This window comes from Hypanus sabinus, chromosome 20 (assembly GCF_030144855.1).
Source record: "Hypanus sabinus isolate sHypSab1 chromosome 20, sHypSab1.hap1, whole genome shotgun sequence".
Taxonomy (NCBI): domain Eukaryota; kingdom Metazoa; phylum Chordata; class Chondrichthyes; order Myliobatiformes; family Dasyatidae; genus Hypanus; species Hypanus sabinus.
In genome coordinates, this window is record NC_082725.1 from 3,528,597 (window position 1) to 3,552,510 (window position 23,914).

Consider the following 23,914-nt stretch of genomic DNA (forward strand, 5'->3'; position numbering starts at 1 on the left):
CAATACCTTAAGTACAATCTGACCAATACCTTCCAAAGAATCTGCTTGATTGCAGATAATGTGGTACATTCATATGCTCATTATTTTTATGTCATAAATGCAGTTTTGTAAGTGTGCCCCTCTTCACATTGTCTAATTGGGTTAATGTCAAAAGCATTTCCACTATTACCATTCCCATTCCTCCTTTAACTGCAACTGACATGTTACTGCACACACTCGGGAACAGAGGCACTAACATTACTTAGACTTCTAGTTTGTTTTCTTCCCCCTTATGGGGTTATCACAAGGTCAAAAACCTCCATTGAGTTAGGCAGATAACCTGAATTTGAGAAGTTGTTATCAGCAGAGTGAAGAATTGAGGCTTTACCAATAATATTTTAGTTTACAAAACGTCATGTATTGTTATGTGTCCTTACAGTATTTACAATGGAACTAAACATCAGCCTGAAAAGTCCTGTTTAAAATTACAGTATTTGAATAGCTAACATTTATAATATCCCTTTTACATCAGTCTTAATGCGGAGCAGACTCGATGGGCCAAGTGGCCTAATTCTGTTCCTATATCTTATGCTCTTAATAGAGTTTAAGCTTTCACATGCTAATGTTTTAACTTCTATTTTCTGGAAATGGAATTTCAGTAAAATATTTAGCCTATGGTTTGCTCAAGTTTTAATTAACATTTTTTCTGAACTACAAATTGTGTCCAGGAGATAAAAATGACCTGTGTTCATTATTGACACTACAATATTTGGGGATTGGTAAATGAATTTCAAAAATACGATTCAAAGGAGAGGTAGGGGAATTCTGACTTAAAATTTGCCCTTGTGGCAATACCCTGTTTTAGCTAATTTTTCTTCCATCATGGCTGCCTTATGATCCGGCCTTCTCCCTGTAACCTGTACAACACGGTCTGGAATTTGATTTAATGCCAACAGGGAGCAGTATTGCCCAGGTCCTTTTATTCACCGAGGAATGGATACTGGACTTACTGGTCTGAAGATTCTGCAGATCCTGAAAATCTTGAGGAACACACAAAATGCAGGACGAACTCAGCAGGTCTGGCAGCATCTATGGAGAGGAATAATGAGTCAACGTTTCGGGCTGATACCCTTCATATGGAGAGACTCTTTATTCCTCTCCAAAGATGCTGCTGACCTGCTGACTAAAGATTTCTCCTCATCTTTGCTCTAAGCAGACCTTGTTCCATTCTGAGGCTGTACCATCTGGTCCTAGACTCCTCCCCATGTACACTCTATCTAGGGCAGGAGTTCCCAATCTGTTTTATGACATAGACCCCTACCATTAATCAAAGGGTCTGTGGATCCCAAATTGGGATCCCCTGACCTAGGCCTTTCAACAGGGATCTACCTCATTCCATTGAAAACCAGAAAGGCAGTAAAGTGAATATAATATAAAAAGGTTATATTTAAGCCAGAGGTTGATAGATTATTGATTAGTCGGGGCATGAAGGGATTCGGGGAGAAGGCAGGAGATTGGGACTAAGAGGAAGATTGGATCAGCCATGATGAAATGGAGGAGCAATGGACCAAATGGCCTAATTCTGGTCCTATATCTTATGGTTTTAAATGGGTAATAAAGGGAAGAGCATTCCATTTTCACAGCTATGTAGAACAATATAAAGGCACACACTTCGGCCAAGCCTCAGCAACAAGAGAAAAAAGGCACACGAATGAAAAAAAGAACAAAGGTATGTCTTAACCTGCTTTGTCAGAGCTGGCAGTGATGGTGGTGGTTGTGATAGAAGTGAAGGTGGTCTTTACGCTGTCCTTGGGAGTAACAGTTTTCTGCTTATTTCTCATGGCTTCCAGTGCTTTGAGCTTCTTGGCATGCTTAGTGCCTTTGTAGTGTGCCCCCGCTTGGCTCTACAAAGGAAAACAAATGGACCATGCAATCAGGCTCATCCTCTGTATTGGTGAGAATACAGAACATCTTTCAATAACGGGCACCACATTGCACGACCATTCACACTCTTCACCAGGAATCAAAATCACTTACACATCTTGAGGAGCTGACGACAGGTGCCCTTATTGAAAGAACTTTTTAGACAGTGCTAGTGGTCATTGGAAACAAAAGACAAAAGGAACATAGAACAGAAACACATGCATGCTACTGATAAGGAAATAATAAATGACATGAAACATCCAGAGACACTACCAATCTGCGATCTAATTTATGAAACATACAGGCTGATATATCTTGTGGGAAACAAGAGGTATTAAATGTTATTCTATCCAAATACAATGTATGACAGCATCCTGGCTCTAGTAGGATAACAAAATAAGCTGATTTTATAACAAGCAGCTGAAGATGCAGTACTTCTGCTTGTAATTACACTTGGCCAGAAGTTCACATCTTTATATACAAAATTCTGGAGGAACTTAGCGGGTTAGGCAGCATCTATGAAGGGAAATAAACAGTCGCTGTTTCAGGTCAAGACCTTTCATCAAGCCTGCAACACACACAAAGTGCTGGAGGAACTCAGCATGTCAGGCAGCATCTATGGAGGGGAATTAACAGTCAATATTTCGGACTGAAACTATTCATCAGGATTTGTGACTGAATAGGATGAGTGTCGGCCCAAACTGTTCATATGCAGCCTGACCTGTCGGGTACGTCCAGCATTTTGTATGTGGGGTGCGCTGCTCTGAATCTTCAGCATCTGCAGAACCTCTTGTGTTCATGACTTTGGGAGGTACCTCCAACAATTTGCAAAGGGTCTGCTCCTGATGTATGATCTTCAGTCTTTACTCCCCTTCAGCTGAGTTCCTCCAGTATTGTGTGTGTGCTACTTTGGATATCCAGCACCTACTGAACCCCTTATGTTCACATCTTTATTCTCATTTAGTCTAACATAAATATAATCGATCCTAATGTAAATTATTGGCAAGAATCCTGATATATGTGATAAGCTGAAATGACAAAACATCTACAATATATTCATCTATAACTGAATGAGGATGTTGATACAGTCTGTAACAATTTGCTGTAACTTCTGACACATTGTGATTTCATGCTTGAAAATTATTTTGTAAATAACTTATGTTTTTTTTAAGCATTATTACCTAGGAGTGTTATTCCACAAAAGAGTATTATTTAAGACTGTATTTTGGGGTGGAACTACACAAGATTGTAATAGACACAAGAGATTCTACAGATGCTGGAAAACACCGGAAGACTCATTTGCCAACCATAGGGCCCCCCTAGTGCTGATCTCTACCCCAACACACACCGCATTGCAGCTCAGTGTTAATCAGAATCATGGTAATTTTCATTAACATTAGTCGTAGAATTTGTTGTTTTGTGGCAGCTATATATAAAACAAGTTTGAGGAGATTACCAAAGGCTCTAGCAAATTTCTACAGATGTATCACCATCTGGTACGAAGGGACCACTGCACAGGACTGGAAAAAGCTGCAGAAAGTTGCAAACTCAGTCAGCTCCATCATGGGCATAGCCCTCCATCTCATCAAGGATATCTTCAACAGGCGATGCTTCAAAACGTATCATTCATCACCCAGCACAGGCCTTCTTGTTACTACCATTGGGGAGAAGATACAGGAGGCTGAAGACATGCATTCAGATGTTTAAAAACAGCTTCTTGCCTCATGAAAGCTACCTCACTTTTTACTCTGTTTTTGTACCACGTATATAAGCTCCCCCGACCTATTAAATGTTCCCAATGGCATTTGTCTCAAATAGCCTCTGACAACTAAGTCCAGCTCCAGGCCTACACGTGTAGCTTAGTGGCTAAGCCTGGCAGAACTGTTTCTACTGACAGGAGAAGGAGCAGAAGTGTGTTTCTGGTGTCACTTCAGAGAGATGGGACTCATCAGTCATGGTTGGCAGCTCATCTAGAAGGAAACATTCTGATCTCAAACCTCTGTTGTTTGTGGCTATACCCATTTAAGGGGAAGGCTTTGGGCATAAACCCAAGGAAAAAGCCAGAGCTGGAGTCCCCAAGACAATCCTACATTGAGTTCAATATGGAGTGGAAACTCTTGCGATGACGATGTATCGGTCTCTGCCTTTACTCTAGATTCATCAGCGGCGAGGAGAGGGGGAGCTTGCTCGCTGTATTGTACTGTGTATCATTTAGATAGATGGAACACAACATCCATGGTTGACCTAGACCAATGGAGGTTCTCATGTCTTACTGTAATTTATAGTATAATTTTTTATTTCTTGCACTGTACTGTTGCCACAAAACAACACGTTTCACAACATACATCAGTGATAATAAACCTGATTCAGTAGAGTTTAAGTAAAACAAATTTCTATTGGTTATAATAAAAACAAATTGTATAAAAGGGTGAAAGTAGGGAAGTCAAACTCATTTCTTAAAGGTCAGAGACATCATTCATGTTTTCTTCTGCACACAGAAGTAGGTGGGACGGACACTGGACACTCCCCTGGAATTCAGGAGTTCCCTTTGATAGCCTTCTTCCAGGAGCATCAAACCAAAGGGCATCCTCAGTATTGGAATTGGAATATTAATGTCACATGTACCAAGACACAATGAAAATATGTCTTGTATATTGTTCATACAGTTGAAGCTATTACACAGTGCAGAGAGGTAAAACAAAAATGCAGAATGATTGTTTAGAAAGAGCGCAGAGGAGATTTGCCAGGACGCTACTTGGGTTAGAGTATGTTTTATGAGGAAAGGTTGAGTGAGCTAGGATTTTTCTTTTTGGAGTGAAGGAGAACGAAAGGTGACTTGATAGAGGTGTACCAGATGATAAAAGGCCTAAATTGATTGGACAGCCAGAGACTTCTTCCCCATAAATGGATATAATGGAAGATTCATCTTTGTTTTTCTGCCAACACAATCAAATAGAGATTTATTAACAAGGGCAAATAAAAACAAGGCAGGGGCAAATGAAGCAGTGATTGCTGAAGTGGACCAGTGTTAGACTGGGGAGGCTTTGGCAAGAACAGACTTGGGCGAGGTAAGTTTCTGTTAAGTTTTTTCTTCCTCATTCTTCAACTGTTGGTGCATAGTTAATGGATCCAGGCTTTGTTGTGATCTTTGTGACAGATGTGGGAATTCTGAGAAATCTCCAGCCTCCCAGATAGCCACATCTGCATCAGAAGCAATGAGCTGCAGTTGCTCAATGACCTCTGGCTCATTTGGAAAACTGAAGTAATAGGTAGTCACCCTGAAGGGAGGTAGTCACCCCCAAGTTGCAGGATTCTGAGGGTGTGACAGAGTCACTCAGATGGTATGTTGCCTCCGAGCTGCCATTGTCAGGGACCTCTCAGACCGAGTCCAGAGCGTTATAAAGGGGGAGGAGGAACAAACAGAAGTCTTGCCAGCATGTTAACAATGACATAGGTAGAAAAAGGGAGGGGTCCTGAAGAGAGATTTTAGGGAGCAAGGAAAAATGCAGAATAGCAGGACCACCAGTGTAGTAATCACTGGATTTCTGCCTGTGCCATGCACCAGTGATGGTAAAAATGGGAGGTCTGGCAGTGAATGGTGCAGGAAGCAAGGTTTCAGATTTTTGGACCATTGGGATCTCTTCTGGTGAAGATATGACCTGCAAAAAAGGCTCATGTTACACCTGAACCCAAAGGGAGCGAAATCCTTGTGGCCAGGTTGTACGAGCTGTTTGGGAGGATTTAAACCAATCTGACAGCACGATAGGAACCTGAACGATGGGGCTGAGGATGAGACTGAGATGACGGGCAAGAAGATGAGTAACATGGGGACCTAATTGACAAGGGTGACAAACGCAGGACTGAAGGTTTTATATTTGAATGCATGAGGTAGGTGATCTTGTAGCACAGTTAGAGATTGGCAAGTATGACCTCGAGGGCATCTCGGAGTCATGGCTGAAAGATGTTCATGGGCATTTGCCTTCCTCACCAAGGACTCAACCTACCGATTAGAGAATCCTGCACAAGGGCTCCCAATTCCCTTTGCTCCTCAGACATTTGTATTTCCTCTCCATTTAGAAAACAGTCAACCCTTTCATTTCTTCTACCAAAGTGCATGACCATATACTTCCCGACACTCTATTCCATTTGCCATTTCTTTGCCCATTCTCCTAATTTGTCTACTTCCTCAAAACTACCTGCCCCTTTACCCATCTTCATATCATCTGCAAACTTTTCAACAAAGCCATCCAAATCATTGACATACAAAATATTTTTTTTTTTAAAATCGGTCCAACCACAGACCCCTGTAGAATACCACTAGTCACTGGCAGCCAACTTGAAAAGGCCCCCTTTATTCCCCTCTTTGCCAATCAGAAACTGCTTTTTCCATGCCAGAATCTTTCCTGTAATACCATGGACTTGTAGGATGTTAAGCAGCCTCATGTGTGGCACCTTGTGAAAGGTCTTCTGAAAATCCAACTGCACAGCACCCAATTCTCTTTTGCCTATGCTGCTTGTTACTTCTTCAAAGAATTTCAACAGGTTTGTCAGGCAAGATTTTTCCTTGAGAAAACTATGCTAACTATGGCCCATTTTAGCATGTACGTCTGAGTACTCTGAGAACTAATTCTTAATTGTCAACTCCAACATCTTCCCAACCACTGAGGTCAGACTAACTGGCCTATAATTTCCTTTCTTCTGTTCCTTCCCTTATTGATCATAATATAATTTAATTTATTATGCAGTTTGAGAGGAAGAAGATTAAGTCAGAAGTATCAGTATTACAGTGGAGTGGATGGAATTACAAACATAGAAACATAGAAAACCTACAGCACAATAAAGGCCCTTCAGCCCACAAAGCTGTGCTGAACTTGTCCTTACTTCAGAAATTACCTAGAGTTACCCCTAGCCCTCTATTTTTCTAAGCTCCATGTACCTAACCAGGACTTTCTTAAAAGACCCTATCGTATCCTCTTCCACCATCAGCACTGGCAGCCCATTCCATGCACTCACCATTCTGAGTATAAAAAAACTTAACCCCGACATCTCCTCTGTACCTACTTCCAAGCACCTTAAAACAGTGGTGTCATGTTAGCAATTTCAGCCCTGGGAAAAAGCCTCTGACTATCCACATGATCAATGCCTCTCATCATCTTATACACTTCTATCAGGTCACCTCTCATCCTCCATTGCTCTGAGGAGAAAAGGCTAAATTCACTCAACCTATCCTCATACAGCATGGTCCCCAATCAAGGCAACATCCTTGTAAATTTCCTCTGCACCCTTTCTATGGTTTCCACATCCTTCCTGTAGTGAGGTGGCCAGAACTGAGCACAGTACTTCAAGTGGGGTATGATCAGGGTCCTATATAGCTGTAACATTACCTCTCAACTCTTAAACTTAATCCCATAGTTGAAAGCCAATACACCATATGCCTTCTTAACCACACAGTCAACCTACGCAGCAGCTTTGAATGTCCTATGGACTTGGACCTCAAGATCCCACTGATCCTCCACATTGCCAAGAGTCTTACCATTAATACTATATTCTATCATATTTGACCTACCAAATTAAACCATCTCACACTTATCTGAGTTGAACTCCATCTGCCACTTCTCAGCCCAGTTTTGCATCCTATCAATGTCCCACTGTAACCTCTGACAGCCCTCCACACTAACCACTACACCCCAACCTTTGTGTCATCAGCAAATTTACTAACCCATCCCTCCACTTCCTCATCCAGGCCATTTATAAAAATCATGAACAGAAGGGGTCCCAGAACAGATCACTGAACTCCATGCAGAATATGACCCGTCTACAACCACTCTTTGCCTTCTGTGGGTAAGCCAGTTCTGGATCCACAAAGCAAGGTCCCCTTGGATCCCATGCCTCCTTACTTTCTCAATAAGCCTTGCATGGGGTACCTTATCAAATTCCTTGCTGAAATCCATATACACTACATCTACTGCTCTACCTTCATCAATGTATTTAGTCACATTCTCAAAAAATTCAATCAGGCTCGTAAGGCAGGACCTGTCTTTGACAAAGCCATGCTGACTATTCCTAATCATATTATGCTTCTCCAAATGTTTATAAATCCTCTCATTCCTCTCAGGATCTTCTCCATCAACTTACCAATCATTGAAGTAAGACTCACTGCTCTATAATTTCCTGGGCTATCACTACTCCCTTTCTTGAAAAAAGGGACAAAATCTGCAACCCTCCAATCCTCTGGAACCTCTCTCATCCCTATTGATGATGCTAAGATCATTCCCAGAGGCTCAGCAACCTCCTCCCTCACCTCCAAGAATAGCCTGGGTACATCTCATCTGGTCCTGGTGACTTATTCAACTTGATGCTTTCCAAAAGCTGCAGCACATCCTCTTTGTTATTGCCTATATGCTAAAGCTTTTCAGTCTGCTGTAAGTCACCCCTACAATCACCAAGATCCTTTTCCGCAGTGAATACTGAGGCAAAGTATTAAGTGCCTCCGTTACCACCTCTGGTTCCATACACACCATCATCACTTGATTGGTCCTATTCTGTCACACTTGATTGGTCCTATTCTCTCATGCCTTATCCTCTTGCTTTTCACATAGTACTTGTAGAATGCCTTGGGGTTTTCCTTATTCCTGCTTGCCAAGGCCTTCTCATGGCCACTTCTGGCCATTATAGAGTTACAGAGGCAGGAGAGAGGAGCTGGCCAAAGTTAACGAGAAGGGGGCACTTCCAGGGGTGATGGCAGAACTGCAATGACTGGATTTTCTACGAGACATTTGGAAGGCACAGGATAGATGCATCACAAAGAAAAAGTGGCATGCTAAAGGCAAGATGAGATCACCGTGGCTGAGGAGAGAAGTCACAACAACATAAAGCAAAAGAGGGCAAAAATAGAGCAAAATTTTGTGTCATTTTATGAAATTGGGAAGCTTCTAAAAACCAGTAGAGGGCAAGCAAGAACACTATAATGAGGGAAAAGATGAAGCATGGAGGCAAGCTCGTCAATAATATCAAAGCGTACAGTATACCGTAATTTTTTTTCAGATATATAAAGAGCAAGGGAGGGGCATTTGAAGATATTGGACCACTGGAAAATAATGCTGGAGAGGTAGTAATAGGAGACAAGGAAATGGCAGATGAACTGCTTACGTATCTTGCATCGGTCTTCACTGTGGAAGATACTAGCAGTGTGGCAGGAGTTCGAGAGTGATGGGGGGCACAAGTGATTGCAATTGATTTTACTATGGAGAAAGTGCTTGTGAAGCTGAAATGTTTGAAGGTAGATAAGTCACCTGGACCAGGTGGACTAAACTCTAGGGTTCTGAAAGTGGCAGCTGAAGAGATTATGGAGGCATTAGGAATGACCCTTCCAGAATCAATAAATTCTGGCATGGTTCCAGAGTATTGGAAAATTGCAAATATCACTCCACTCTTGAAGTAGTTAGGGAGGCAGAAGAATTGAAGTTATAGACCCGTTAGCCTGACCTCAGTGGTTGGAGGCATGTTGGAATCCATTATTAAGAACGAGGTATCAGGGCACTTGGATGCACATGATAAAACAGACCAAAGTCATCATGGTTTCCTTAAGGGAAAACCCTCACTTAACAAACTGTTGAAATTCTTTGAGGAAATAACAAGAGGGATAGACAAATGAGAATTAGTAGATGTTATGCATGTGGATTTTCAGAAGGCATTTGACAAGGTGCCACTTAACAAGGTAAAGCCCATGGTATTACAGGAAAATACTAGCATAGGTAGAGGATTGGCTGATTGGCAGGAAGCAAAGAGTGGAAATAAAGGGAGCCCTTTCTGGTTTGCTGTTGGTGACCAGTCATGTTCCTCAGGGGTTGGTGTTGGGACTGGTTCTTTTTATGTTATATGTCAATGATTTGGATGGTGGAACTGATGGCTTTGTTGTCAGGTTTGCACATGCTACGAAGATAGGTGGAAGGGCAGATAATGTTGAGGAAGCAGGCAGCTGCAGAAGCACTTAGACAGATTTTAAGAATGGACGAAGAAGTGGCAGATGGAAGTCAATACCGGGAAGTGGTCATACACTTTAGTAGAAGGAACAAAAGCAAAGACTATTTTCTAAACAAGCAGTTAATTCAAAAATCCAAAGTGTAAAATGACTTGGGAGTGTCCGTGTAGACAAAGGCAATGCTAGCATTCATTTCGAGAGGACTGGTATATAAAAGCAGGAATGTAATGTTGAGGCTTTACAAGGCACTAGTGAGGCCTCACTTGGGGTCTTGTGAGCAGTTTTCAAGATTCAAAGTGTGTATGCCGTATAACTGGGGATTCATCTTTCCACAGACAGGCCCGAAACAAACAAAAGCGTGGAATCTGTTATAAAAAAACATCTTATCTAAGAAAGGATGAGCTGACTTTGGAGAGGGTTCAGAGGAGCTCACAAGAATGATGCCAGCCATTGTATGAGGAACACTTGATGGCTCTGGGCCTGCACTCACTGGAATTTAGAAGAATGGGGGATATCTCATTGAAATACATCAAATGTTGATTGGTGTAAATATCATGGATGTGGAGAGAATGTTTTCTATAGTGGGGGGGGAGGGGGAGAGAGTGTTTAGGACCAGAGGATATTCCCTGAGAACAGAAGGACATCCAGTTAGAAAGAGATCAGGAGGAATCTCTTTAGCCAAAGAGTGGTGAAGTTGTGGAATTCATCGCCACAGGAGACTGTGGAGGCCAAGTCATTAGATATACTTAAGGCAGAGGTTGATAGCTTCTTGATTAGTCAGGGTGCGAAAGTTTACAGGGAGAAGGAAGGAGAATAGAGTTGAGGGAAAATGGATCAGTCATGGTGAAATGGTGGAGCAGACTTGATGGGCCAAATGGCCTAATTCTGTTTCTATCTCTTTTGAACTTACCCTTGTCCTCAATCATTGTTGATATTGTGGATGTGCAGAGGCTATTTCTGATAGTGGATTAGTCTAGGACCGGGGGCACAGCCTCAGAATACAAGAACATCCCTTTAGAACAGAGACAAGGATGAATTTCTTTAGCCAGAGAATCTGGAATTTATTGCCACAGATGCTAGTGGAGGCCAAGTCTTTGGGTGTATTTGATTATTAAGAGTGTCAAAAGTTATGGATTGAGGGCAGGAGAAAGGGTTTAAGAGCCATGATGGAATAGTGAAGCAGACTCAATAGGCTGAATGGCCTCATTCTGCCCCTATATCTTATTGTTTAATGGTCTGTCAGCCTCTTCAGCATAGGCAAGAGTGGAAACTGTGTCTTGTATTTTCCTTCCTTGCAAGAACCCTGCTTTCCAACACCCTAAATTAGCACAGAGTAAAATATCTTTTTTTAAACCTCCTCAAGACACTGTCACTCTGTAGCATTAAAGTATCAGGGAAGCAATCTTCCTTCAAGTGAAGAGTAACTGTGACTCTCTAAAATGTCAATATCCCCTCCACTGTAACATGCCACATTCACAGGCAGTGCAGAGAAACATTGCACAATTTTCTGTATGGGTTCAGTAGCCTAGAACATTCCTCAGTGGTTACAAAAATAAGATTCTTGTGCAAAGGTAATAAAACAATGTCATTTTAAATGGTCCTTTTCAGCTATGATTTCACCCTAAACAAAGGCCTGAGTTTTACCACATGAAACAAATGGTTTTTGGAGAATTTTGTGGTGGTCACACAGGGCAGGTGCAAATTACCTTCAGGCTGGTCAGTTATTGCCCTTGTATGAAGCACTGAAAAAAAAATCCAATTTGTACTAAAAGAATAATCCAATGTTATATTTAGTGATTCTTCATTGGTGAAATCAGAATCTTAATTGGGTTTATTATCACTGGTGTACAAGTGTAATATGAACTTTGTTGTTTTGTATCAGCAGTGCAGGGCAAAACTTAAAATATATCACAAATTACACTAAATATTGTATGTATACAAATATATTATGTGTAGTTATAAGTAGAACAGAGAGAGAGCAAAAAAAAGTGAGGTAGTGTTCATGGGAATGTGAACCATTCAGAAACCTGATGGTGGAGGGGAAGAAGCTGTTCCTGAACTGTTCCTAAATGTACAGGAGAGGCTACTCTATGCACTTACAAAGATGATGCCAGAATGGTTAAGTTATGCCCATTTGAAAAGGTATTCCAGCTGGGCCTCTTGTGGAACCATGAGGGCAAGAGAGGAGAACAGAGGGCTTCAAAAATTTGAAAGGTTTTGACAGAGTAAACACAGATAATTCCTCCTCAAATGAATAAACACTCAATCATGTTGTCATCACCAAATCAGACTTTACCTTTGCTTGTGTACAAAGAGACCAATTCCACCCCTGTCACCAAACTTCTCTAATGCTTCAGCTCAAAATTGTTAGTTTTATACAATTATTGACAAATTGAAAGCATGTGTGATTTCTAATTGCTTGATTGCATACACAGAATATCAATTACAATATATTCTTCAGGTGTTCATATCCAATTAGAAATACAAACTAGTCAACCCTTATTTTGTGCTTCATCTGATCAAAAGTGGTCAATTATTGAGAGCAATTGTTTTATAGAAACTGTCAGTCCTTGATTCGTATCCTTGTCTTGTGTTGTCTACCTGGTGTGCCTGGGTCCCATACTGAAAATGTAAATGTACTCTTAGAGACCTTTCCCATCCCATTCACCAAACCAGCGTTAGAAAGTGACCATAGAACACAGGACAGTACAACAACGTACATGCCCTTTGGCCCACAATATTGTGCCAACATTTTAACCCACTTTAAGATCAATCTAACCATTTTCTCCCTCATAGCCCTTCATTTCTCTATCATCCAGGTGCCTCTTATCATTTCTTATCATCTTATCATTTCTCTATCATCCAGGAGTCTCTTAAGTTTCCCTAATGTATCTGCCTCTACCACCACCCAGCAGCACGTTCCATTCTCAGTGTAAACCTACCTCTGCCATTCCCACCCATACTTTCCTCCAAGCACCTTAAAATTCTGCTCCCTCATATTTAGCCACTTGTGCCCTGGGCAAAATTATCTGACTGTCCACTCTTATGACTATGACTCTTATCATCTTGTGAACTCTGTCAAGTCACCTCTCATCTTCCTTTGCTCCAGCTCACTGAATTTATCCCTATAAGATATGCTTTCTAATCCAGAAACATCCTGGTAAATCTCCTCTGAACCCTCTCTGAAGCTTCCACTTCCTTCCTATAATGAGGCAAGCCAGAGTGAACACAATACTCCAAGGGTGGTCTATCCAGAATTTTATAGAGCTGCAACATCACCTCACTGCTCTTGAACTCGATTCTCCAACTACTAAAGGCTGACTCCCTATACACCTTCTTAACCGCCCTATCAAGTTGTGCTGCAACTTTGAGGGATATATGGATGTGGACCTCAAGATCCTTCTGATCCTCAACACTGTGAAGAATGCTGCCATTAACCTTAGACTCACTCAGTAAGGTCTTCAAGTTCGACCTTCTTTAGTGAATTACCTCACGATTATCTGGATTGAACTCCACCTGCCACTTCTCAGCCCAGCTCTGAATCCTGCATCCCATTGTAACAGACAATAACCTCTATACCACCCGCAACATCACCAACATTTATGTCATCTACAAACTTATGAATGCTCATTTCCACTTCCTCATTCAAGTCATTTATAAAAACCAGTAAGAGCTGGGATCCCAGGCCAATCCATAGAATCACACAACAGTACAGCTCAGCGGCAGGCTATTCAGCCCACAACGTTGTGTCCAGCCAGCTCACAAGCCAATCAAAAACACTCAAAGACTTAACCCTCCTACCTACACAGTGTCCATGTTCCTCCATCTTCCTTACATCCATCTGCCTACCCCAAACGTTTCTTAAAAGTCTCTAATGCATTTGCCACTACCACCATACCAGGCAGTATATTCCAGGTGTTCACCACTCTCTGAGTAAAAAACTTACCCCACACATCCCCCGTGAACCTACGCCCTCTCACCTTCAATACATGCCCTCCGGTATTGGACGTTCCAACCCTGGGAAACAGAAACTCCCCGTCTACTCTACCTTTCCCTTCATAATGTTATGAACCTCAGCCTCCAACGCTCCTGAGGGAACAGCCCAAGTTTATCCAGCCTCTCCAGATAGCACAAGCCCTCTAAACCAGACAGCTTCCTGGTAAACTTCTCCTGCACCCTCTCCGAAGCCTCACATCCTTCCTGTAGTGCTGTGACCTGAACTGTGTGCAATACTCCAGACGTGGCCTAACCAGAGTTTTATAAAGCTGCAACATAACCTCCTGACTTTTGACATCAATGCCTAGACTAGTAAAAGCAAGCATCCCATAAGCCTTCTTAACCACCTTATCTACCTGCAGAACACCACTGGTCACTGACCTCCAGGCAGAATGTGCTCCATCTCCTGTCACCTATGGGCAAGCCAAGTATATTAAAATCAATTATTGATAGGGTGTTTGGAAATGTGATGTCAGAGAATGATCACTGTCCCATGCTGATCCCAGTAACTGTGGTGAAAAGATAAATGTTTTAATCTAGAGAAACTGAATTTTGATGTCTCAATCTGTGCGTTCAGCTTTTCTAGAACTTTCATTTTGTGCATTTATTCACAGTAAAATATTCTCCTTTGATGAAAGCCAAAAAGATGAGCATTAAATCTTGTTGAATTGTAAACAGTATATATGCTGTTTGATTTCCCCTTGTTGAGTCCAGAGTTCCTTTTGGCCACACTGTTCTCCTTCAGGTAGGAGGCTGGAATGATCCGAGATGCGGAGTTTTATTTGGCCTCTCTCAGTGCCAACACAAACAGAAACGCAATCACATGCTGTGAGAAATATTCCCAGCTAATGAGCCCACATAAGTGTGCGAGGCAAAATAATGGTCAGGTCTTCCGCCCAAAACTGAGATAGGAAAATAAAGCATGGGAATTAAAGTACTCATTCTACTTCTGCTTTACAGATTATAAAAAAAGGTCTCCGACTCAGTAAAACATGGAGTGCCTTTGCTTGCCAACAAAACAGATGCGATTCTCTACTGACTGCAAGACTCCTCAAGAATATGTATAGCAGACCTCAACTGTGAGAACTCCCAAAGGACTTGATTAAACATATTGAATGGCAAAAGTCATCAAGCAATGAAGAATCTTCTTTCTCCGCCTGTTCAGGATCAAGTTTGAAACTTTTGAGTAGGTCTCAAGGAGGTATGCACATCAGAAATAAAAGTTCTAATATTTTCTGACATGTAAATTAAGTTCTTTGCTACAGACAAGAAAGGACTGGACAATATAAGCAGCTGTTGTGCATTCCAGGAAAACACATCACAAAGGCATGTAGCAAGGGAGTATACTTTCAAATAAATGGAAGATTCAACAGAGTTCAGGGACTTTGCTATTTATGATCTTGGATGACAGAATATATTAAGTGTTGAGATGGGAATCAGACAGCTCCCAAGAGGAATGCAGATGGAAGGCACAGCTTCATTGGGAAGAAGTATATCTTTCAGCAGATGGAAAAGCCTGCTGGAATCTACGATGGAGCCAATAACTCCCTGGGACATTCAGAAAGGAAATCTGAATTACTGTAAGACCTGGACAAGCAGATGTTTCTCAGGGTCCCACTGATTACAAAACAGAGTAAACAATGTGGAACCAAATAGAAAAATTACAAAGTCTGCTGATGTGAAGTAAATAATTTCTAAATATTGGCAAAATGGAAGAAGAAACATAGAAAGTGGTGATCCAGGAATTTATTGTGGAGTTCAGGAAGGGAAAGTTTAGGGGACACACACCATCCCTCATCAAGGGGTCAGCAATGGAATGATTGAGCAATTTCAATCCTTGTTGTCACCATCTTTGAAGATCTATCCTAAGCCCAACATATTGATGAAATTACAAAGAAGCGATGCCAATGGCTATATTTCATTAGGAATTTGAGAAGGTTTGGTATGTCACCAAAGACTGGAGTACATTTCTACAGATGTGCCATGGAGAGCTTTCTGACTGGTTGAATCGCCCTCTGGTATGGAGGTAGGGAGGTATCACTGCACAGGATCAGAAAAAGCTGCAGAAGGTTTTAAACAACACACACAAAATGCTGGTGGAAGGCAGCAGACCAGGCAGCATCTATAGGGAGAAGCACTATTGACGTTTCGGGCCGAGACCCTTCGTCAGGAAGGTTTTAAACTCAGCCAGTTCCATCATGGGTACTCGCCTCCCCAACATCGAGGACATTTTCAAAAGGCCACATCCATCATTAAGGACCCTCACCACCAAGGACATATCCTCTTCACATTACTACCATCATAGAGGAGGTACAGGAGCCTGAAGTCCCACTCACCATTTTAGTATAACTTCTTCTCTTCTGGATGGGCTACAGCAGCAGAAGATCACAAACACACTCAGTGGCCACTTTGTTAGGTACAGGATGTGTCTGTAGTAAAGTGGCCACTAAGTGTGGTCCATAAGACAGACAGAGAGACAGACAGGCATACTTTATTGATCCCAAGGGAAATTGGGTTTTGTTAGTCGCACCAACCAAGAATAGTGTAGAAATATAGCAATATAAAACCATAAACAATTAAATAATAATAAGTAAATAATGCCAAGTGGAAATTAGTCTAGGACACTCCGAGGGAGGAGTTGTAAAGTTTGATGGCCACAGGCAGGAATGACTTCCTATGATGCTCAGTGTTACATCTCGGTGGAATGAGTCTCTGGCTGAATGTACTCCTGTGCCTAACAATACATTATGGATTGGATGGGAGACATTGTCCAAGATGGCATGCAACTTGGACAGCATCCTCTTTTCAGACACCACCGTCAGAGAGTCCAGTTCCACCTCCACAACATCACTGGTCTTACGAAGACCATACAAAATACCAAAAGAATTAAGTCATTTGGTCCATTGAGTCTACTCTGCCATTTCATCATGGCTGATCTAATTTTCCTCTCAGCCCTAATATCCTGCCTTCTCCCTGTATTCCTTCATGCCCTGACCAATCAACCTCTGCTTTAAATGTACATACAGGCTCAGGCTCCACAGCTGCCTGTGGCGAAGAATTCCACAGATCCGTCACGCTCTGGCTAAAGGCACTTTGTATTCCATCTGTGATTTCTTTGTCCATTCTCCTAATGGTTTGAAGTGTCTAGGAAGGTTGTCACTGAGTGTGGATGTTCTATGTACACGCGTGACATTGATCTTTCCTGTTGATTTGTAACCCCACACAGAAGGGAAAAGAGCAGGTGCCAGAAAGGGGTTTATTTAGAAAGTGAAGCAGAATGGATCCACCTTCCACTGCCCTCAGATGTGGCAGTCTGAAAGGGACAAGAGGCAAAGAAGTTCAATGCATTATTTTGCTATGTAAATCAAGCTTCCATGGTGAAATTCGGAACTTGAATTCAAAGCATTTCTGCTTTACCATGTGCTTAACTCAGCCCAGCACAGACAGTCTGAGATGTTGATACCTTGATGTTCTCCTGACTTCCCCATTTAGAAGTCTACAGTTGATTCCTTGGTCTTGCTGATGTTGAATGCAAGGTTGCTGCTGTGACACCACTCCACTAGCTGTTCGATCTCACTCCTGTCAGCCCACTCATCAATTCAGAATCAATTCTAATACCACGGACATAGAGAATGTTGTGAAATGTGTTCTTCTGCACCAGCAGTACAGTGCAATATATAACATGCTATAAATTACAATGAGAAATATATTTGTAAAAAATTAAATTAATTATACAGTGCAGAACTAGTGAGGTAGTGTTCCTGGGTTCAATGCTCATTCAGAAACTAACGTTGGAGGGGAAGAAACTGTTCCTGAATCATTGAGTGTGAGTTTTCAGGCTCCTGTACCTCCTCCCTGATGGTAACAATGAGAAGAGGCTGTGTCCTGGGTGACGGGGTCCTCACAGATGCTATTTATGAGGAAATAATACTGGATGTGATTCATAGCGTATTCCAAAGCTGCAGTCTGCATGTTTTGAAGGGCCTTATCTCATTTAAACCAGAGAACAGCTCTTGCCTCGGCACAGCATGGTGGATGTTACGTCTCCATGCCTCTTGCAAGGGCTGCCCATGGATTACAGTGAACAATACTCCTGAATAAATATCACCAGTTGGAGAATCATGCTGCAGAGCGTTGTTTAAATCACCCCACACACTTCATGAGTGATTGGGTGTTATTACTCTAAGGAAAAGATATTGTTTTATTAGAAGTCCTTCATGCAGAGCTGAAGAACAGGGGTTGGTTTAGCCTGATCATGCAATCATAGACTCACAAGTCTTATTTACACTCAGTGGCCACTTTATTAGGTACAAGAATCGGAACCCAGTGTTATCTTCTGCTGCTGTAGCCCATCCACATCAAGGTCCAATATACTGTGTGTTCAGAGATGCTCTTCTGTATGCCAGTGCTGTAACACATGGTTACTTCAGTTACTTTTACCAACCTGTCAGCTTGAATCAGTCTGCTCACTCTCCTCAGAAGTTTCTCATTAACAAAGCATTTTTACCCACAGAACTTCTGCTCAAAGGATGCATCAAAGGATGTTTCTGCTCAAAGGATGTTTTTATTTGTTTTACACACCATTCTCCGTAAATGCTAGAGACTGTTTTGTGTGGAAATCCAAGGAGATCAGCAGTTTCTGAGATACTCAAACCACCCCATCTGGCACCAACAATCATTCCAAGGTCAAAGTCACTTAGATCACATTTCTTCCCCAGTCTGATGTTTAGACTGAACAACAACTGAACCTCTTGACTACGTCTGCGTGATGTTGCACAATGAATTGCTGCCACATGATTGGCTGATTAGATATTTGCATTAACAAGCAAGTGTACCTAGTAAAGGAGTATTAATTCATTATTTTAGATGTTAGTATTAATAAGAAGAGTTGCACTTAGAGGAAATCCCTTAGAAAAGGTGATGGTGAATTGTAATTTCAATTTTTCAGGGACAAGTGCTCTCATAAAGCTGTTGGATTAGGGTGTAGGATTGTTTATTTAGTGTTTTCTTTGTAGTTTAACTTTCCTATGCTTGTTTGTAATATTTATTTAATCACAAATTTTCAGGTAATTGTAGTGTAGATGATTTGCATTTTTGTAGAAGCTTCTTGTTTTTCCTGAAGCATGTGTCATGGCACTTGAATCTGGCTATTTCAATGGTTAATTGTTATCACTGGAATGTTGTTTAGTTCTAGTCTGAGTCTGAGGTGACCATGACTTTTCCTTTTCTTTCTTTCTTCTTGTAACACTTTAACAAATGGCCATAGCCACCAAGATTTTTATCTTTCAAAGAACCTTTCGATCAATACCACCAGATCCAACAATCTGCACTGTCGTTCCATCAGGAAAAGATGCCTCCCATGCAGACACCCTTCTTGTTGGTTTGGTGATTGAGGGTGCTGCCATAGCAGCTTCTGAAACACCCTTATCGTTTGTAGGAGGCACATACTGCAGCCACTTTGGACCAGAGTCACTGAGGCACAGAAACAGGCCCTTCAGCCCATCTAGTCCATGCCAAACTTATTCTGCCTAGTCTCCTCAACCTGCACCGAGACCATAGCCCTCCACACCTCTCCCATCTGTGTACTTATCCAAACTTCTCTTAAATGTTGCAATCAAATTGACATCCATGCCTTTCACTGGCAGCTCGTTATACACTCTCACCTCCCTTGGAGTGAAGAGGTTCCCCCCCACATGTTACTCTGAAGTATTTTACCTTTCAACCTTAACCCATGACCTCTAGTTTTGGTCTCATCTAACCTCAATGGAAAATGCCTGCTTACATTTACCCTATCTATACCCCTCCTAAATTTATATACCCTCATTCTCCTATACTCCAGGGAATCAAGTCCTAACCTTTTCGACCTTTCCCTGTTGCTCATGTATGTCTAGGTTATTTTGGTTTAGACTCAAAAGGTCTCCCAGAGAACACCTGTATAAAGAAGTTGCTGCAACCTTAATCTGAATATTAATGTTTCAATGTGCTACCAAGCACAGAAGTCTATTAAACCTTATGTATGGCATATGACCTCTGAGATATTTAAATAGCATAGTGGCTATAGTATTTGCTTGCTTCAATTCTCTATTAGAAACATAGAAAACCTACAGTACAATACAAGCCCTTCAGCCCACAAAGTTGTGCCGAACATGTCCCTACCTTAGAAATGACGAGACTTCCCCGTAGGCCTCTATTTTACTAAGATCCCTGTACCTATCCAAAAGTCTCTTATAAGACCCTATCGTTTCCACCCCCACCACCGCTGCTGGCAGCCCATTCCACGCACTCACTACACTCTGAGTAAAAAACTTACCCCTGATATCTCCTCTGTACCTATTCCCCAGCACCTTAAACCTGTGTCGTCTGGTGGTAACCATTTCAACCCTGGGAAAAAGCCTCTGATTATCCACACGATCAATGCCTCTCATCATTTTATACACCTCTATCAGATCACCCCTCATCCTTTGTAGCTCCAAGGAGAAAAGGCCGGAGTTCACTCAAACTACTCTCATGAGGCATGCTCCCCAATCCAGGCAACATCCTTGTAAATCTCCTCTGCACCCTTTCTATGGTTTCCACATCCTTCCTGTAGTGAGGTGACTATAACTGCGCACAGTACTCCAAGTGGGGTCTGACCAGGGTCCTATATAGCTGCAACATTTCCTCTCAGCTCCTAAATTCAATTTCCTGATGATGAAGGCCAATACACCACACGCCTTCTTAACCACAGAGTCAACCTGTGCAACTGCTTTGAGCGTCCCATGGACTCAGACCCCAAGATCCCTCTGATCCTCCACACTGCCAAGAGTCTTATTATTAATACTATATTCTGCCATCATATTTGACCTACCAAAATGAACCACTTCCTACTTATCTGGGCTGAACTCATCTGCCACTTCTCAGCCCAGTTTTGCACCCTATCAATGTCTCGCTGTAACCTCTGACAGCCCTCCACACTATCCACAACATCCCCAACATTTGTGTCATCAGCAAATTTACCAACTCAAACTACAGACATTACTTACTTACTATCGTCTCTTTTTACTTCTGGTTACAAATTCTACAACTGACTTTGGAAGCTAAAAACAGGAACCAAAAATGTGAGAGAACTGCAGAAGATGCAATAGCTATTTTGGATATTTAGCAAATAGCCTCTTTTTCCTTCTTTGTTCACATACATTTTTGAATCATCCCAAGCAGTAAAGGAACGATACCTTAACAAGTCTCCATTCATTCCCAAGAGTTCAACCTTATCTTCTGGAATAAGTAAAATCTGATGCTGATTTGGGGCGCCATGGTAGCACAGTGTTTAACACTATGCTATAAAGCTCAGGGTGTTGCTGTTTGGAGTTCACTTCCAGTGTTCAAAAGAAGTTCACAAAAATATTTCCAGGTTTGAACAGCTTGTTATCTGAAGAGCTTTTGATAGCTTTGGGCCTGAATTCAGAAGAATGTGCAGTGACCCTGAATGGTGAAAGGCCTTGATGTGGAGAAGATGGTTCCTATGGTGGGAAAATCTAAGACCAGAGGACACAGCCTCAGAATAGAGGGATGTCAATTTAGAATGAAAATAAGGAGGAATTTCTTCAGCTAGAATGGTAAATCTGTGGAATTATTTGTCACAGGCAGCTTTGGAGGCCAAATCATAATGTATATTTAAGGCAGAGGTTGATAGTTTCTTGATTGGTCAAGGTATGAGGGTTATAGTGAGAAGGCAGGAGATTGCAACTGAGAAGAAAAATGGATTATTCATGAGGAAATGGCAGAGCAGACTCAATGGGCCAAATGGCCTAGTTGTGCTCTTAAGTCTTAAGGTCTTATGGTTATCTGTAAGAAGGTTTGGTGTGTGTGTGTGTGTGTGTGTGTGTGTGTGTGTGTGTGTGTGTGTGTGTGTGTGTGTGTGTGTGTGTGTGTGTGTGTGTGTGGCTTTTCTCTGGGTCCTCTGGTTTCCTCCCACATTCCAAAGACATATCAGTTTGTAGGTGACTGTATCATTGTAAGTCGTTCTATGATGAGGCTAATGTTAAATAGATTGGTTGCTAGGCGCTGCAGTCCATTGGGCCGGAAGGGCCAGCTCTGCACTGTATCTCTAAATAAATAAATAGGCTTGAAAGTCATTGACGCTGCTGTGTTCAATGTTAACAATGTTCCGCAGAGGTCTCACTTCAGTGTGTTACCTGAAGGGCCTGGTGCCTGAGTGACGCTGTTTTGCCTCTGAGCTTCTCCCACACCTGCTGAGCACATTGCCAGTTCACCCTTCGGGCTTTCCTGTGTGGTTGTCACACAGTGCTACTGCTGGGGGTGGGTCATACAGTTTCATACAGATCATATAGTTTCAGATGAAAATGTTAACTCATTATGGGGAGAGTTTGAATGAGTGAGGGATTTTCTCTTTGGCAAGAAAGAGGATGAGAGGCAACTCGTTAGAGGTGCACAAGATAATAGATTGGATGACTTTCCCCAGAGCAGCAATGGGTAATAGGAAGTTGTTGGGAGGAAGGTATGTGGGAGTGGGGGGTGGTATCAGAGATACGCTCTTTACAAAGAGCGGTGGATGCAAAGGACTCACTGCCAGGGCTGATGTTAGAGGCAGGTTCATTTGGGACATATAAGAAAGTCTTCAATAGGACCATTGATGATAGGCAAATGGGGGGGGGGCTGTGTAGGACGTAAGGGTTAGATTGATTCTGAAGTAGGTTAAAGGGTTGGCACAACACATTCTATGTTCTCTTTTCTAATTGACAGAATTTGACACACTCTGTCGAGACAATTTCCCGGCATGCCAACGGAAGCTCTGCCACATTATTCTCCCACCTCCCACATTATGCCATGACTCACTGACTCATCACAGTGGGAAGAAGGGAGTAATGGGTAAGATTGCATTTTCATGCTGTTGATAAAGACTATTAAAACAAAAATAACTTTTCAATTATACCATTTCAGAAATGATATGATATAAACAGAATAAGGCTTATCTGAAGGTTGAGCAGAAGGGAACAGTGGGTTCCTAGCTGCTAATACACAAGTGCCTCACTGATGGCAGCTAGGGAAACCGATGTTCTTGTTATGTATTAACTATGAGGCCTGAAGAAGGGTCTTGGCCCGAAACATCAACTATCTATTCAGTTCCATAGACGCTGCCTGACCTGCTGAGTTCCTTCAGCATTTTGTGTACATCGCTCTGGATTTCCAGCATCTGCAGACTTTCTTGTGTTTATGAACATCACTATATTTGCTTTATGCATAATGCATTGCCCTAACAAATATTGAAAGGCCTAGATAGAGCTGACATAGAGAAAGTATCTCCAGTAGTGCAAAAGGGCTCATCCTCAGAATAGAGGGACGTCTCTTTAGACAAGAGATGAGGAAGAAATTCTTTAGCCAGAGGGTGGTGAATCTGGAATTCCTTGCCACAGAGGGTTGTGGAGAGGCCAAGGCATTGGGTATATTTAAAGCAGAGGTTGATAAATACAGGAAAAGGCAGGGAATGGGGTTGAGAGTCAGTCCTGATGAAAGATCTCGGCTGGTAATTTTGACCATTTATTCCTCTCCACAGATGCTGCCTGACTGACTGAGTTCCTCTGGCATCGTGTATGTTGCTCAGCCATGATGGAAAGCCAGAGCAGACTGGATGGGTTGAATGGCCTAATCCTGCTCCTATGTCTTAAGCATGGGTGTTATTTATACTAGTTCTATTCGACACACACTTAACAAGCCTGGACAGTTTTGTTTTTAATGCTACATTTGAAAAGGGCTGTACTCTGAAGACAGACTACATTTTAGAACACCTGCAAACTGTGTTCAGATATTTTAAGGATCTTTAATTATATACAAGCAAACACCACAGGAAATGGTGGAGTTTTTGTTATTGACAAAACAAGTGCAGCTATCAAAGTGTTCACTCCTTTCCGATATCCCATGTCCATTATGCTGAGTGAAAATTTAAAAGATTGCCACCCGCTTCAGGGCTGAAATGAACAGAACTCCAGCCACGAGCAGAGGCAGAAGAAATGTCGGTGCTGACTGCACTCAATCTGA

At 42.0% G+C, this 23,914-nt stretch overlaps 1 protein-coding gene across 6 annotated transcripts in view; it reads right to left on the bottom strand.

Moving 5' to 3' along the window:
* The window catches only part of LOC132378234 (zinc finger protein 385D-like), a 452,746-nt gene that overhangs the window by 125,887 nt on the left and 302,945 nt on the right, over positions 1-23,914 (bottom strand). For 4 of the 6 annotated variants that reach the window (XM_059944962.1, XM_059944964.1, XM_059944961.1 and 1 more), the window contains one exon: positions 1,721-1,883. The exons of the other annotated variants lie outside the window; for them this stretch is intronic. In XM_059944962.1, the coding sequence (XP_059800945.1) occupies positions 1,721-1,883 (163 nt within the window). The remainder of the gene's footprint in view (positions 1-1,720; positions 1,884-23,914) is intronic. 6 annotated transcript variants of the gene reach the window in all.